General features: G+C 37.4%; 1 protein-coding gene across 4 annotated transcripts in view; it reads right to left on the reverse strand.

The window, feature by feature from the left end:
- Nucleotides 1-17,387, reverse strand: part of LOC132156820 (adhesion G protein-coupled receptor B3-like) — a 164,031-nt gene that overhangs the window by 50,726 nt on the left and 95,918 nt on the right. For all 4 annotated transcript variants that reach the window (XM_059565856.1, XM_059565858.1, XM_059565857.1 and 1 more), the window contains 5 exons: nt 16,856-16,957; nt 14,800-14,906; nt 12,474-12,668; nt 9,727-9,795; nt 4,805-4,913 (listed from right to left, as the gene is read on the reverse strand). In XM_059565856.1, the coding sequence (XP_059421839.1) occupies nt 4,805-4,913; nt 9,727-9,795; nt 12,474-12,668; nt 14,800-14,906; nt 16,856-16,957 (582 nt within the window). The remainder of the gene's footprint in view (nt 1-4,804; nt 4,914-9,726; nt 9,796-12,473; nt 12,669-14,799; nt 14,907-16,855; nt 16,958-17,387) is intronic.

Consider the following 17,387-nt stretch of genomic DNA (forward strand, 5'->3'; position numbering starts at 1 on the left):
GGTACTGTCACAGTGTCTGGGTTGTGTTCCCTGGGGTTCCACTAGGTGTTCTCAGTTCCCACGGTGTTTATCATATTATCACTTCCTGTCTCCTTATTTGGTCACCTTCCTCCTTGTTTAGTTAATTGATTGTTCCCCACCTGTCTCCTGTTTCCCCATTATCCTTTTGTGTATATAACCCGGTCTGTCTTAGTATGTGTCACGGAGTCGTTGTTTAATTCATGTCCGTCATCGTGTCGTGCTCTTGCCTTGTGTCCTTGTTTGTTTATGTTTGGTTTGGTTTTGTTTGGTATCGACCTCTGCCTGGACTGTTTACCCTTTTGGATTGCCCTTAATAAAAGACTTACTCACAATTGGTTCTATCTCCGTGCCTCATTGGATCCCTGCCGTGACAAACAAGTGCTAAGCATCTCTCGGGGAACTCCTTCAAGACTGTTGGAAGACCATTTCAGGTGACTACCTCTTGAAGCTCATCAAGAGAATGCCAAGAGTGTGCAAAGCAGTAATCAAAGCAAAAGGTGGCTACTTTGAAGAACCTAGAATATGACATATTTTCATTTTTTTCACACTTTTTTGTTATGTATATAATTCCACATGTGTTAATTCATAGTTTTGATGCCTTCAGTGTGAATCTACAATTTTCATAGTCTTGAAAATAAAGAAAACTCTTTGAATGAGAAGGTGTGTCCAAACTTTTGGTATGTACTGTATATATATATATATATATTATTACGAGAAATTAAGTGTTCTTTATGATGATCCATAAACTGAAATGTTATTTAATAAGAAACAAATTAATGTTATTCAATGAGTTAATGAATTTCAATGAAAATCATTAAATTTTAACTACATTGCCCATCTTCTAAATCAAATACAATTTTACATTATGTTTGCAACCTTAATTAAAATTCCAGGATTTTTTTATTTAAATTAAAAAAGACCTTTTAAATATTATTTTAATGGTGCAAACTCTGGTGCATGACTGGTCTCTCCAGCAGAAGAGAGAATTGTCAGGTAATGAGCATTGAGGTGTAGGTGAGGACCATCTTACAGCAGGCACAGGGTGTGTGTGTGTGTGTGTGTGTGTGTGTGTGTGTGTGTGTGTGAGGAGGAGGAGAGTGGCAGTGCTGACATCTTTTGTGTGTGGGGAGCTGGAGGAGTGCATTAGTCACAGGAGCGCACAGGAAAGAACTGAAGAACACTGGGTGAAGCAGCTCAAACATTTAGCTCTAAAACAGTATGAGATCACAGGCCCTTTAGTGATCTTTACCTCCGTACAGGCTTCTCTGCTCAGAAGGAATCCTGCTTCATTTACCTGCTGCCTTTTACTGATAAATACATTATAAAAAACTGAAAATGTTTAGGAATTTTGGCCATTCCTGAAATGCAGAATTTAGAAAATAGGCTTCGAAGTGCATAATACAGCATTTTTTTGGCATTTCGTAGATGCGTGCGAATTGGGATTGTTTTGACAGCATCTGTCTGCGCACAAAGCGTATAGAAAATATAAAGAAATAAAAATTGTGAAGAAAAAAACTATTCCTTTTCAGTAAATCAGTAAATAATCTTGGGTTTATTTAAAAAAAAAAACATTAATAAGTCAATAACACTATTAAATACATATTTTTAAATAAATTATAATATTGTGATGCCTAATTTTACTTGGATCACTTAAAATTACTGATTTTACTTTTTTTGTATTTTTTCATGCATTTAAGTAAATAAAAACAAAATGGTAACATTTATTGTTTATCTGCTATATTACGAAAAATAATTACTGGCTTATTATATCAGCCACAATTTGTATATTGTGCATCCCTAACTACACAAGATGGCTACATAAGTGAAGTAAAATTTTAGGAAATGTACCTTACTATTAACATGAATTCTTCAGATAAAAAAATCTAGGCAATATGCAGTGTACTGCATTTCAAACACAGCCTAAAATGACCAAAAGGAAAATGAACAGTCAAATTTAAAAGATCAGAAGAGTTTGCATATCAAAAAAGGTGAAGAAACACACAACAGTGTTGTGGAGTGAAGGGCTCCTCTTATATACACAGGTTCTAATCATCTCCTGCAACAGTGATTTGTTCAGCTGGTTTCCCTCTGTGTGTGAGATCTCATTAGTTGGGATGTGCTCAGAGTGGGTTTCCTGCTCAAGTCTGTGCTGAGACGCCGCTGTGGGAAACGGTCCTCAGGGAACCCAGCCAGGAGGCATCGGCACCTGCGCCCACCTGTAACTAATGAGCTTAATGACTGGATCCTACTGAGGAATAACAGGCCATTTCTGTCACGTCAAAGATTTCAGCTTAATCTCGGCTAAATGTGAAGGTTAGACTATTTATTGGAGTAGACAACAGGGTCTCTCAACTCATCTGAGCAATCAATGCACACAAATCAATATCCATTAAACACATAAAAAATAAAAATAAAACTTTTAGCTTTAAAGAGCTGCAACTAAGACAAAGTCATTGTTTATTCTACGAGCAGACATGCCGCGGAAAAGGGAGCCTCTGCAATCAAGGTTATATGGCTAAAAGCGGACGCAACAGTGTGTCGCACTGACAGAAGGTATTTATTGTGGTGTCAAGAACCTGCTATAAATTTGGCTGGAAATGATGCTGCAATATCTTACTATGACAGATGATTTTTACTTGGCTAGTACAAGCAGTACCATTTTGTTCTTTTAATCAGAGAGAGCAGACTCTGGCTAAGACAGATGTTTAATTTCACTGATAAGGAAAAAAAAAATCTAAATAAGGATTTACTTATATTTTTTGTCATTTTGCCTATAATACTGTAGAACGAAAACAGCATTATGATATATATTTCAGACTTCTTTCAAAAACAAAAAGTCTTAATTATTCCGAACAATCATCATCACAAAAGCACTGATGTGATTAACTTGGATTCTGCATTGGATTCTGAACCTTTAAATACATTTCCCCATCTCAATATCACCTTTGAATCTTTATCTATTGGAGCCTTGATGTAGCACTTTAAAAAAAATTATATATATATATATATATATATATATATATATATATATATATATATATATATATATATATATATATATATATATATATATATATATATGTATATATATATATATATATATATATATATATATGTATATATATATATATATATATATATATATATGTATATATATATATATATATATATATATATTAAAGCTGCAAAATGAAATTACTGGGTCATAAGTTTAAGCAGGACTGCCTGTGGAGTTGTAATTACCATCCTAAGCAAATCCAATGCTTCTGAATACAGCCCTTTCAAAGTTAGTTTACAATTCATTTCATTTAAATGGCTGGTAATTAATAATAAAAAGTGGGCTACAAATCAACATAATGTTTGACATAATGAGTGATTTACTAAAGCCTCTTTATGCTTCTGTAACTGTAGCAGCAGCTGGAAGACACAACATCACCCAGTTTCACCTTCAGACTACAAGAAGCAGTTTCAATCACAGGTTTACTTTGCCTTGTCAGTGGCTGACATTAAATGTTTATAGCTCTCCTGCATCATGATGTTGATGTTCTGGCTGTGCGTTTTATCTTACACACTGAAATGTAGTGGTCATGTCTGAACTGGCTTGATGAAGATTCATTCTTGCCCGGAAAAAGACCTCGAAACATCTGTTCTGCAAACATTTTTTTTTGTGGTTTCTTTAAATAAATGTGACAGTCAGCAGGTAAATGAATATAAATGACACTTCCAATAATGGGACACAAAATAGGGCCTGAAACTCTTTTATTAAAATGGCCAGTGAAAGGTGTTTAACCTTCAACAATCTCAGAAGGTCCAAATTAATATTAAATGAGCAGTTTGGATACATCCAAGAAGGCCAAGGTCATTAAAATCAATACTTAAACATTTTTTTTTTTAAGCCATGAGACACCAAAGTCCCAAAAAACTATGCAAAAAAAATCTGATAATGCAATGTATGATTTGAGAAGAAATTTATGTTAAATTTTTGCCCATATTAAGCAAGAACCTAAGTAAGCTTTAAATCTCAGAATACATCAATGTACTGTACATAATGTCATGGCACTCGGAATCCCGTCTGTGTTTTATGGCAAGCTACATAAAACAAGTTAACATTAAAAAAAAGTATCAAAGGCGACCTTCAACGAAAATACCATTTTAATGATATTGTGCATAAGCATGCAAACATTATAGACTCCTCTATGTATCTGCTGATGAATAGGAAGGTCATCCTAATCCATTCATTTCATATTTGTTGAGCTATGCAATTCATGCAGATTGCAATTTCATGGGTTAATGTTCTGTACCATCGAATAAAGAGAAATAAGCAAATGTGCTTCATCACTGGAAGCAAAAGCATTTTTTTAGCTATTTGACTTTAATTTTGTTCGGATGATTTGGAGGGAGATCAGTATTTGTGTGCGAGCCAACATTTAGCACTGGATTCCTTTCAGTGACGTGGGAGGTTTATGGGAAAATGCATGAGTCATGCTTTATCTTTTAACTGCCCTACTTTATGAACAGAAATCAAATAAATCAACCAGGTAAGGGGCCAAAAGATTTTGTTTTTGAAAATGAAAATCAAAGCACGCTGCAATAGATATAACCGAACCCAAACATAGAGTCCTCTTTTCTGAGCTGAAATAAGATGAGGCTGTTTGCATTAGAATTTAGTAAATTAAGTGGAAAGGGCTGGCGGTTGTTTGTCCCCCTCCATGCACCATTTATCCTCAATTACTGACGACACAGAACTGACGGGAAGAGTCAGCAAGATGAGTGGCTCTCTTACCCAGGTTTCCTGTCATCAGGTAGGCATTGTCGAAGTCTCTCATTCCCAGCCCGACGATGTGGATGAACTCTTCACTGACCTGCATGAGTTCCACAGACCCTGGGTAAATCTGGGAAAAGAGAATCATAGGGACAAATGAGAGAAATTTACTCTATTTGCGAAAGAATATCAAACACAGATACAAATCTGATGGATTAATGATGGATTTGGAATCCAATTTTATATTTAAATAAAATTAAACCAAAGTGTTGGTGTCAAATTTGAAGTTTTAAAAGAATATAGCTAAAAGATGACTAAATGATAGAAAATAATGACAGAAGACGAACAGAAGGAACGACAGAACAAATGCAAGTCCAAAAACTTTGAAAATGAATAGATACACTATCATTCGGAAGGACCGAATGATAGTTAGAACAATAGAGAGAAAGAACAATAAAATGATGGAACAGAGAGAACAACAAAATGATAGAAAGAACAATATATAGAAATATCAATAAAATGTTGGAACAACAGAATAAATGACAGACAGACAGACAGACAGACAGACAGACAGACAGATAGATAGATAGATAGATAGATAGATAGATAGATAGATAGATAGATAGATAGATAGATAGATAGATAGATAGATAGATAGATAGACAGAGACAGACAGACAGACAGACAGATAGACAGATAGACAGACAGATAGATAGATAGATAGATAGATAGATAGATAGATAGATAGATAGATAGATAGATAGATAGATAGAACGACAACAGTCAGCTTAGTAAAAGCACTCTGACTGACTCTTTTGGAAGGAGACTATAAAGACTTTTTAAAGGGCACTTCCTCTGTATCTTACACTTTAGAGCCCTGCATCCTGTCTGCGCAGTCCTTCACAAAGATAAGCTCATGCAGCAGAGTGATTGTGCAGGGCTCAGAGCCTCTCTGGAGGACCAGCCATCAGTGTCAGAGCAAATGCGGTGGAGGAATTCAGGCCTGTGACTCACCGCCTCCCGATTCCACAGCCTCAGCCTGTCAAAGTACCTGCTCTCTTTCAGTCAATAGCATCACGCTCTGCTGATCCAAACCTTGACCTTCAGGTGACTGAACTCGGCTATTTACATCTGCCATCACTCTGAAAGTCTGAAAGATCTTTAGAGGGAACAGAAGGGCTAGGAGAACTTTTATAAAGAGCAGACCTTTTTTTCAGACTCATTAACAGAATATTTAAGAATAGAACTATTCAGTTAATCATTATTTAAAGTCATGTATTAAATGGTGCTATTTTATACATTAAGAGGAATCAAGTGGTGAGAAGAGAGGGGTTGAAACGCACAGCCAGTTGAAAAAGGGATTCATGATGCCACACAATACATTTTTATTTATTTATTTTGAATAGTATGCATCAATAAAATAAAATAAAAATAGGTAACTTTTTATCAGTAGTGAATGATAACTAACATGAACTAACAATGATCATTGATATTTTTTTACAGCATTTATGCTTTGTTAATAAAATGTTAATAAAAATGTAATGTTCAAGTTAGTACACATCCATTTATAAAATGTATTTTATATAATTATTATTCTGTAATATAACTTTTAAAAAATGTATTACTAAATGTCAATATTAACTTTAAGATTAAGAAATGCTGTAGAAGTATTGTTCCCATTAACTAATGTAGTTAAATATGTTGACAAATGTTGACAAATGAAAACAAATGCAAGGTTTTGTCATCTTGGTCAGTGTTGTTAATAACCTACAAGTATTACAAATATTTGCATGAATTAAAATAAAGCTAAAGTAAAATAAAATATAAAAATTACATGAAAATTAAAAATGTTGCCTAGGCATCTAACTGAAATAAAATGTTTAATCTAAAGTAAACTTAAGTACTAAAAGTGAAATGGAAAAAAAAAGAAAATTAATTGTAAAAGAAATCAAAAACAAATACAAATGACAAAAACATAATTGAAGATATAAAAGCTAACTAAAAGAAATTTCTAAAACAAAACGAAACAAAACACTATAATACTGTATAAATAATGCTAAAATAAGACTGCACTGTTTGCTATACTAGTTTAATCAAGACTTTTTCATGCCAAGTTGTCTTAAGCCCTTTACTGCAGCAGATTTACAGTATGGATTTACATGCCATATGACACTGTGCTTCCTAGTTCTCTCATCTCATTAGCATCTGAACTCCCTCTCGTCGTGACAACAAACAAAGCACAGAAACATATTGCAGCCAGTCTGCAAAATAAAAACGCGGGTGCAGAAAAATAGCACTGAGTGACATTTCATAATTAGCACCCTTAGTGAGGTGGAGAAACAGGGCGATGGAGTCACATATCTAATAATCCCCCTGGCAGGAGTCGGGCTCTGCATTCAAACGGGGGCCGATCTTGGGCCAAGCCAATCAGACAAGCTGCAGACGGGGAGAGAGATGCTGAGGGCCCACCCCCCCCTCGGTCAGACTGCTGGGGGACAGCAGAGAGCATCCCTCTCCATGGCAACAGCGCTGGGCTGCTGAAGTGTGCAGGGAAGACAGCAATGCGGGAAATGGCAGAGGCTGACAGCCATTAGATGAACCAGCACTGCTGCAGCACTGAGTGTCATGCAAATACAGTAAATTGTGCTATCATATATATTCTTTACTGTCGTATATTTTCTGCACTGGTGCACTCTTCTGCTATATAGATTTTAGCCATGAGTCTCAAGCATATCCAACTAGTGTATGCTAACAGGTATGAACATAGCTCATTTATACCAAAATACAAAGTCAACTTCCTTTACTAAAATTTTCGGTAATGGAATATTATATTATATATTTAACTAAATTAATTTTCTAGGATTTTTGTATCTATACATTTTGTATTATACATATGTGTGTCTTAAATGTATAGTTACAGTTTTTTATAATAAAATAAAATAAAATAAAATAATATTTTAATTAATTTTTTATTAAAGGAGCTATGTGGAGGTTTTTACTTAAAAAAATCTTTAAGATAGAGTTTTCATTTGTACATGTATGAGCCAACCATGATGTAAAAAAAAGTATGACACCTCGACTGTCCATCACGGTTGCCTCTATCAGCCTGTAGGCTCAATTGTGTGTGAAGATGTTGAGCCCGAATTGGCGCGAAAATTCACAAAATGTGACGCCATGCGCTTTCTCGTCCACTTGGGCTTACAACCACGCCAGCCATTATAGTAAGCAGCGGCAATAGTGTTTTCAAATGGACTCTGTGGATGGAAAGAAGCGACCAGCCCCCAGCACAATTCAGACACCCACGGACACTCCTCGTAAGTAAAAAAAAAAAAAGTGCGCACTGAGAACGAGAATGAGACTGGCTGCAGTTCCTCTAACGGCCACTGGTGTCAGTAACGGTTAGAAATTTCAGAACCTACGCAATGCTCCTTTAATATAATTTACTAATACTAGTCCGCTATACAGAATAGGATCTTTTATACTATACTTCAAAAGGCAATTTCCTTTACTAACAGAAAAGTACCAATAATGCAAAATAATGCTAAATGTTTTTTTGGTTATATTATTTTATATTAAATCTATTAATATCATATATTTAACTTAAATTTTACAGTGGGGAGGTGGGGGGTTCACAAGTGTCTGTGTGTGTGTGTATAATATAAAATTTTCACATATATTTTATATGTATTTACTATTATTATTAAATATCCTATGGATTAGGATAAGAAAATAACTTTACCTCACTATTATCTATAAGAAGTCAGAAGACCATCAGTCATTGAAACTAGTATTGAACCTCATGTTCTTCTTTATTTCATGCTGCGAATTTGCGAGGCAAGTCAAAGCTTCTTCCTTTAAAATGTCCCCCCTACTTTGCCTGAACAGCACAGACTGCCATGAATCTGAGGTGTGAACTCTAGACTGGCAATCAAAGCTCAGACGAACTGACTCTAAAGAAGAAGACAAGACTGACAAGATAAAATCCTGGGTGATCTATAAACGTCAGGTCATTCTAAGGCGAATCATTTGATAGAGCCGTTGACAAGTGTCTCAGATGTCCTTTAATGATTCGAGGAGCTTGAAGATTCAATCTTTGACAAAGCAGAGGAGGAACGTGAATGGAAAACGAGAGAACATCTGCTCCTGGGACCGTTCTAAACCAGGCAAAACACCTCCGGCAAAACAAGCAACCGGCTACGTGACCTGATCTCCAAACACACTCCGTACTTAAAAACATATTGTTTTTCTTTAAAAGCCTTGTGACACTGCCCTACTGCAAACTCCATTAAAGGGATCATTTGCTTGACACCCGGCACCCCGCTCCGCTCAAGGACTCGTGTTTTACCAGAACTCGGATGGAAACATTAGACGAAGGAGCTCCAAAAGCAGCTTACATTTGACAGACAGTAACATTACCACCGTCTGCTTAAGAGGCATTACCAGTTCAGGCTTAAAGGAAAGAAAGAGACATTTAATACACTCAATTTGTTTCAGAGCAATAATAATGCAGTTTCTAAGTTTCTAAAGAACATTCAGCTTGTTGAACTCCAAATCCCTCAGGCTGCTTTTACACTGTCTCTCTGAGAGTGAGAGAAGACAATGCCGTCACTGCTGATGGAAAGCATAAGAGCTGGACATATGCTGCAAATGCTGCTGCCACCAAGTGGATGCAGTGGATATTGCATGTCCTTCCACCAATCAGCACAGCAGGGAGGTCGGTATTTGGCAGAAAAGGTTTGATTTGACGCAGCCCTGCCTGTGGAGACAGGCACCTCTTTGACCTGACAATTACCTAAAGCATCTGCACTGGTGATGGCAATCGATTCACTGAGCCGCAGCCGCAGAGTGACACACAACACCAGATACTCTCTGCGATGTGACCATAATAAAGCAATCTCGACCCCGAAGCTTCAAAAACACTCATTCACAATGTTCAGACCCACCTGTTGTGCATCTTCCCACTTTTCTCTGTTCTCCTCTTCCAGAAGATTGCTGATGATCTGAAAAAAATTCTGTGGAGAGAAGAAATTGTAGTTAGTAGAATGCTGCTGTCTCAGGAACATAGTTGGGACCACATTTCAGTCAATATATGAATTGTATAGTTTGAAAAGTATAAATTCAACGTGAATTGCAACAAATTTTTACACCTAAACTTCAGCAAATATATAAGTAAAATAGAAAACTGAACTTCAAAAAATAGGTGTGTATACCAATAATAAATAAGTAAATAAACAAAGGTAAGATGGATATTGATATTGAACCTGAAAAGTGGGAGTAAAAAAGAACAACAACAACATTATAATAGATTATTGTCCTTAAAAATTACAATGCATGATATAAACATGAATATGATTTTTGACCATGTATTTTAAAGAAATGTGCTTTTGAAAGAATATAAAGGAATTAAAAGTGTATGATAATTATAGTTTTAACTATTCATAAGAACATCAAAAACAGATTCTGAGGTGTATTATAAGGCATTATGAATGACTAAATTCATTCAGAACAACCTCATAAAACATTTTAGAAAAATGTGTATGTATATGCAGAGTACCAACAGAATAATATCCTGCTTGTCAAGGACAGTATTCTATAACAGAAGAATAATGTTTAATGAATTTGCATAATAAAACACTATTTGTGGACTTAATATTTTATATTATGAAGCATTGAAAAAATGCAATATCTGTGCCAATATCTGTGCAATATCTGTGCCATTGTGAGAATTTAGCCGTGACTGTATTCATAAAAATAGCACAGCTTCTTGTACCTAGATTAAGTAGATTCAAGAATTAAATTGACTTTAAATTGAAATTTTACATAGCCCTTGAAAAAGCAAACTAGAAATGTTCATATCTGGAATGTTTGAGAAAAAAAAATCTACTCAGTTTCCCCGAAAAGGCAATAATGAAGAATCTCCCTTGTATTTCAGAAGTCTAAACAAACAGTGTCTCGGGGAATTACACTGAGGATCACAGCACTGATTTACAGGGAGATGATGGGACATGTCCAGAGGCCTCGGCTCTAAAACACACCTGGGATTTCCTGCTGCTTTCAATTCAGGGATTGCTTGATCTTTCCTAAGCACTCGAATGTGCACAGAATTAAAGGGGAAGAACAGAGAGCGTCCGTTGAGTTTGAAGGCGCTTGGGAGAGCAGTCTACTCCAAGACTGGAAAGAGAGCTGATGTTTGCAGCGGTGACTGGGCTGAATAAGATATCCAGCTGGATGTGCGCCTGTCTTTTTTTGTTTGCTGCTCTGTGCCATGGAAGGCAGGAGAGAGGCAGTGTCTTGGCTCCGGCACGCTTGTTTTTCTACTTGAATGCTTATGCTCCCTCTGGTGGTAATGCGTCCACTTAAACACAGCATTAATACGTTCCAAAACACAAAACCCACCCCGGCACACATGCGTGGGGAGGAGGGGCCGCACCGGTTCACATCAGGGCTTAGATAAAACCTCCTACACCAACCCGGCACACAAACATACACGCACAAAATCACATTACACTCTGTATTATGTAAAAATACCCAGATTCTAACAAACAGGTCATGAAAAATCGGTTTATTTCGACATTGGGAAGGCTATGACAAGGCTTTGAGATAGAATGAGATAGACTTAGTGACTATCTCTTATCAGCAGCTGGCGCACGGTGTCACAATCCCATAAGCTCTCTGTGAGGGGCAAGAGCGGCTAGATATTTATCAGTCATGGTGCCAAGTAGTGAAATTGCTATTCTGAAGGTGCTGTAACTGACTGGAGATGTTTTACTAACTTTAGCCTTTTTGCTAACTTCAACCAAATGCCTAGAATATCTGGAGAAAACTAGAACGTCACCCTCCAGAAACATGTGACTGGCATGCTGCTATCTCTGCGCACAGGCATTCGGTTCTGGAGATATGCATTTTAGAGCCAATCACATTGCCATGTGTTTAATCTTTCTGGAGGAAAATTACATCATGACAGCTAATTGGCTCCAAAAAAATGCACACAGTCCCAAGCCCTTCACTAGCGACTATACTGAGTTGTAATGTCATAGAGAGCTAAGTGGGAAAAAATATAGTTGCACTTATTTTTAACCCATTTAAATGCATTTAATAACCCTTTAAAGCATATATCATATCATGAAATATTTCCAATTTATTTTACCTTTCAAACCTTTTGGGTTATTATAATTTTTAAATGGAATTTGGAAAAATATTTTAAATGGAACAATAAAAAGTCACCAAGTCTGCATTTATTTGATCAAGAATACAATAAAGACAGTAAAATTGTAAATTAATAAAAGATATGTATTTATTTCTGTGCTGGCAAAGCTGAATTTTTAGCAGCCATTACTCCAGTTTTCACTGTCGCATGATTTTTCAGAAATCATTATAATATTAAAATTTTCTGCTCAATATGAGCACAGCTGAAAACAATTGAGTTGGAAGCCATAATATATGATTTAATGCATTGTTGGTGGATAAAATAATTTATTAAAAAAAAAAAACTTTTTAAACCGTAGTGTGTTGCCTGAAAAAAAAGTCTTGTATTCAGGGCCTTTTATGTGCGATATCAGTACTTTAAACCTGCATGATCAACATTCAAGACCTAAGACAAATTAATTTACCACAATGCCTAAATGAAACCAGCTACAAGATGCAAATAGGCATGGAGGTTAACAAGGAACCAGATTATTTTCTCTCTTACCTGAAAATCATCAGAAGAGGGTTCATAACTGGCCCTTTTGAAGGTGTCTGTGACGTTTCGAAGAATCTCCACTGAAGAGAGAAGGTCACCTGCATAGAAATTGCGTCTTTGGGTGAGGTCCAGGAGGACCTTCGTAACCTGGGACATGCCATCTCCTGCCAAATTCCTCTGACCTTTAGCAAGGTGCCCCTGGACCTAAAGAAAGACACAGGGAAAGAGACTGGGTTCTGTGTGTCCTTCAAAGACTGTAACACTAACAGAACACTAACAGAAAGTTGTAATATAAAGAACTATAGTTAGTATTTAAAGGTGAAGTGTATAATTCCTCAAGCAACATTATAAACAAACTGTTTATAGAATGATGTTTCTCAAACACTGTCCTGTCTGATATAGGCTGGATGAGTAGATAGTCACGCTCCAAAATAATGCTGTTGGTTGATGCAGTATTGTCATGTTGGACTGATCAAGATGCTTTGACAGAACAATGTTTTGATACTTTGATATAGGAAATTCAAACATTTTAGACTGAAAATATTTTGGAGTCTTCAGAAGAAAATACAAGTGGTTTGCCTACCCTGTTGAAAAAACAGCATACGTTGATTAGGTTTGTTTTGAAGCACGTTAGGTATGTGTTGGCAGCTGGTTTGAGCTGGTCCCTAATTGGTCAATAACTGGTTTTAACTGGTCATCTGCTAGTCCTAAGCTGGTCCTATGCAACTTGCTCCTGCTCAGAAACAGCTCATAGCCAGCTTATAACCAGCTCGTGACCAACTAAGGACCAATCTTAAACCAGCTGCCATGCTTCAAAACATACCTAACCAGCATATGCTGTTTTTTTTCAGCAGGGTATGCAAAATTTTAAGGGGTTCTCAGTGCTCATACTGTAGCCTGTTGCTTTACTGTTGATGAGATGTTTTAGCCTCTGGCTATGGTTGCCAAGCTGTTCTAAATGGTTTTAAACCTGTTGGAGCCCTTCAGGATTGCCAAGGTGTTCTATGTGGTTTGAGGCCATTTCTATGCAGTTGGGATGATGTTTTAGATGGTTTAACCCGTTGATAAGAGGTTGCTATAGGTGCCTGCTTACTCGGTCAAAAAAGGGTTAAATATTTTAAATTGTAATAATATTTCATTACAACTATAACAGAAAATTATTGATTTACTGTATTTTTCATTAAATGAATGCAGCCTTGTTGAGCATAAGAGTTTCTGAATGTCTTTTAAAAATATTAAAATTCATACCAACTACAAATGTTTGAACAGTAATGTACAACTTAGTGGTTCCCAACCCTGGTCATGGAGGCACCCCAACACTGCACATTTTGTATGTCACCTTAATCAAACACACCTGATTCAGGTCATCACCTTATTAGTAGAAACTCCAAGACCTGAAAATGGTGTGTCAGAGAAAGGAGACATGCAAAATGTGCAGTTTTGGGGTGCCTCCAGGACCAGGGTTGGGAAACACTGGTATAACTAACTAAATTTTGAGCATAAAAAGAAATAAAATAAATGACACACTTCACCTTTAAGCAACAGACCAATGAACAAACATGCATTAGTCAAGCAGACATGATGTCATACACACTGACTCAAAGAAAGAGGCTAAAGAGTGCAGACAGAAGAGTGTGTGTGTGTGTGGGGGGGGGGTTGACTGGAGTGAGGAAGACCATAAGCCCTGTCAGGATAGTAAAACCTGAGCAGCCAGCCGATCTAACAAGGGAAATTACTTAATAAAAAATAATGCCTTAATTAAATTTTTAACGGCAAAAATGTGTAAGGGCTAGGGGATAGAAAATATCATTAACTCAGTATAAAGCCAATACAAGTCTAAGGAAAGTCCCTTACAATGCTTTCTATGTGTGTGTGTGTGTGTGTGTGTGTGTGTGTGAGAGAGAGAGAGAGAGAGAGAGAGAGAGAGAGAGAGAGAGAGAGAGAGAGAAAGAGATGTACCCAAAAGCTTGGAAATAACACAAAGTATTGCATTTTAATAAGACTGAGATAAGAGGAAGCTGAAAACAAAAAGAGCGAAAATCATTCATTCGTGGTGAACAGGTGCACTCCCAGAAAAAGCTCAGTTGGAGCTGGAACAACCATCTCCAAGATTTTACAGGAAATTAGAGCAAATTCTCCATTAACACGGGGTCTCAAAAACTGCAATACTAGCGGTTTAATTTGCCTTTCTGATGATAGCAGTTTATCTCGCAGACCTACATGGTGGTCTGGGGGTGCCGGGTGGAAATACTTTGGGTGATAGTGACGACTGCAGGGGTAATTTATGGCACATCACAAACAGAAGCAGAGCACAGGAAGCTGACGTTGCACCTACTGATTGCTGCAAGTATCTGTATTCATTTGCAATGCATCGAGCGTAGCTGGGCTGCTCCCAATAGGCCACCCCACGGTGATCCAGTGAGCAGCGTCGACTAGTGGTACCTGCAGAGGAGGAGAGAGAAGAGAGAGATACAGAGACAGAGACTGAGAAGGGGTTTATATTGTTCTTGTAAGTCTTTTTTCCTTTTTTATTCCACCTGCCAGCCCACACATCTTTCAGCAAGAGGATAAAAGCAGCAGCCTTCATCATCATCTAGATGCGGTGCTTGCCAGATCACATGTGCCTCACATGTGCCTCTGCAGTATATGCGTGCGAAAAAACCAAACTGTAATTACGTGCTTTAAAGAACTGGTCGTAATTCCCACCACAGAATTATGATGTTAACCGACGCCAGCTGTCACGAACCAATCTGATTTTTCTGTTTTTGACGTCTGCGAACCGAACCCTGCAGCCTGAGATATCAACAAGACTGCCGCCCACACTTGGGAGTGAATAAACAAATGCATAAAATTCCTCGGCTCCGATCCGTCAGAGCGTGTCCTACACATATCGTCTCGCATTGAAGATGTGTTTGGAACAACCTCACCACACCCACCCTCACCCCTCCACCACACACACCCTCACCCCTCCACCACACACATCTTATCTGCTCTCATTCCAACGCGGTTCCACTGCCTGTTACCCAGCCAGCGGTGAAACACTCTCGGCCTACCCGAGACGCAGCTGCAGACAGCCACCTGCCCTCAAGCTGAGGCATCCAAGCAGGGACATCCAGCCCACAGATCACAGAAAACTCCCAAAGAGCCGGATCAAATTGGACCTCACCATTAAAACGCATGCCGCCACTGAGGGGCCTAACCAGATTTAATCTCACGCAAACACGTAAAGATCACACAAACATCGTCCAATCGTGTTTGCGCACAAAATAGGACAACACAAAAGTGAAAAGTTCTCATCCTGCATGTTTTAGCGCCAATCATTCTTAATTATTCGTTCTCTAAAAGCTTTAGCTACTTCCAACTGTTAGATTTTTGTTGCTTTCATGCATTTTTGTTGGAGTTTAATTTAATTCCAGCCTCATAATGAATGAAGATTTTCCAGCATTTCATGGCGTCAGATCCCACTCCAGTGCTTTTGCACGACCTGAAATTTCAACGTGGGTTATGTGGAAACCAAACAATGTAAATCTAACTAATTCCACCCACGGGTTGCCACACTGTCTCTTTTATGTATAAATGATATAATTAAATGTTCTTAACCCCCCCAAAAAATACAAAAGTAAACACGGGCCTATGGTGGCAGTCCACCCACATATTGAAATATATCCACAAAAGACATTAATCCATCTATACACGCATTTGCAGTCAGCCTCTGCTCGCCTAGTTGTAGTTATAACAGACTGTTCGCTGTTATCTCTGGGTCCGTGCTGCCTGCCTTTTTTTATTTTTCTCCAGCACCTACACTTTCAAGGACACTGTAGTGGCGTTGCGGAGCATCTTCACAACAGGAGATAGCAGGAGGTTACAGAAATTCAGTACAGCACCTTCTGCCATTTTCAGACCACAATCAGTAAGACTCACACCTCGGACCAGTCCGAGGAGAGAGAGCAAGACAGAGAGAGAGAAAGAGAGAGAGAAAAAAGAAAAAGGGGACACCTCTATATTATATCTCAAAGATGGGGAAGTGGTTTCTCTTTTTCTCCCTTTACACTGCAGAAAGCGGCCTCGCAAAGATGTTGACAAAACGCTGGAGGGTTCAATGGTATGCAAATGACAAAAATCTCTAGGTACACACGGCATAAGCCATTTAAAGGCAGTCGCGGCAGTGCTGAACATACTAGTGAGGAACATTTGTCTTCGTAGCCTTCTGAATTTATTAATAATTTCAAGATCATTGAAATAAATGCACTGCAAAAGAAAAGCTGTGAAAAACATAAGCTGTGCTCTTTTTCTTTCTTTTGAAAGCATCTGTGATGCCATTCTATTCTTCCTTTGTGTCTTTGTGTTTGGCTGAGTGCTCTTCAACCACTGACTGTAGTGTCTTTTCTTACCCGTGGCGTTGGGAGGACACCTGTTGAAGGCCAGTTCCCCAGAAGGAGTTCTCCTCCACAGCATGGACACAGCATAATCCTCTGGGCATATTTCATAAGGAGCTATGGTTCAGGAATAAAATGTAGACACACTTTTAAAAGAAATGATTTTTATTATTATTATTATTTAAAGGACATTAGAAAGATAACATAATTGATGGTGGAGAATGGGGGAAATGGGTCAGAATATAATGCAAGGCAATTTTAATTTTACATTGCCCACATATAAATGCCACAACATTTTTGGTCATATAAATGCTGCAATATAATGAAGAAAATCTGTATTTCTAATGCACATATACAATTATATTTTTTATAATTTTATAGAAACTGGTATTATATATAAACATAAAAAAACAGTATATTGGCTCTCTAACCATTAGGCCATTTTGTATTATACTATATGATTTGATATGATATGATCTCTTTATGATTGGAAATCATAAATCACTGGCTGGCCAGACTTAAAAAAGTTTGTAAAGACATTCACGTT

The sequence above is a fragment of the Carassius carassius genome, chromosome 14, assembly GCF_963082965.1.
Source record: "Carassius carassius chromosome 14, fCarCar2.1, whole genome shotgun sequence".
Taxonomy (NCBI): domain Eukaryota; kingdom Metazoa; phylum Chordata; class Actinopteri; order Cypriniformes; family Cyprinidae; genus Carassius; species Carassius carassius.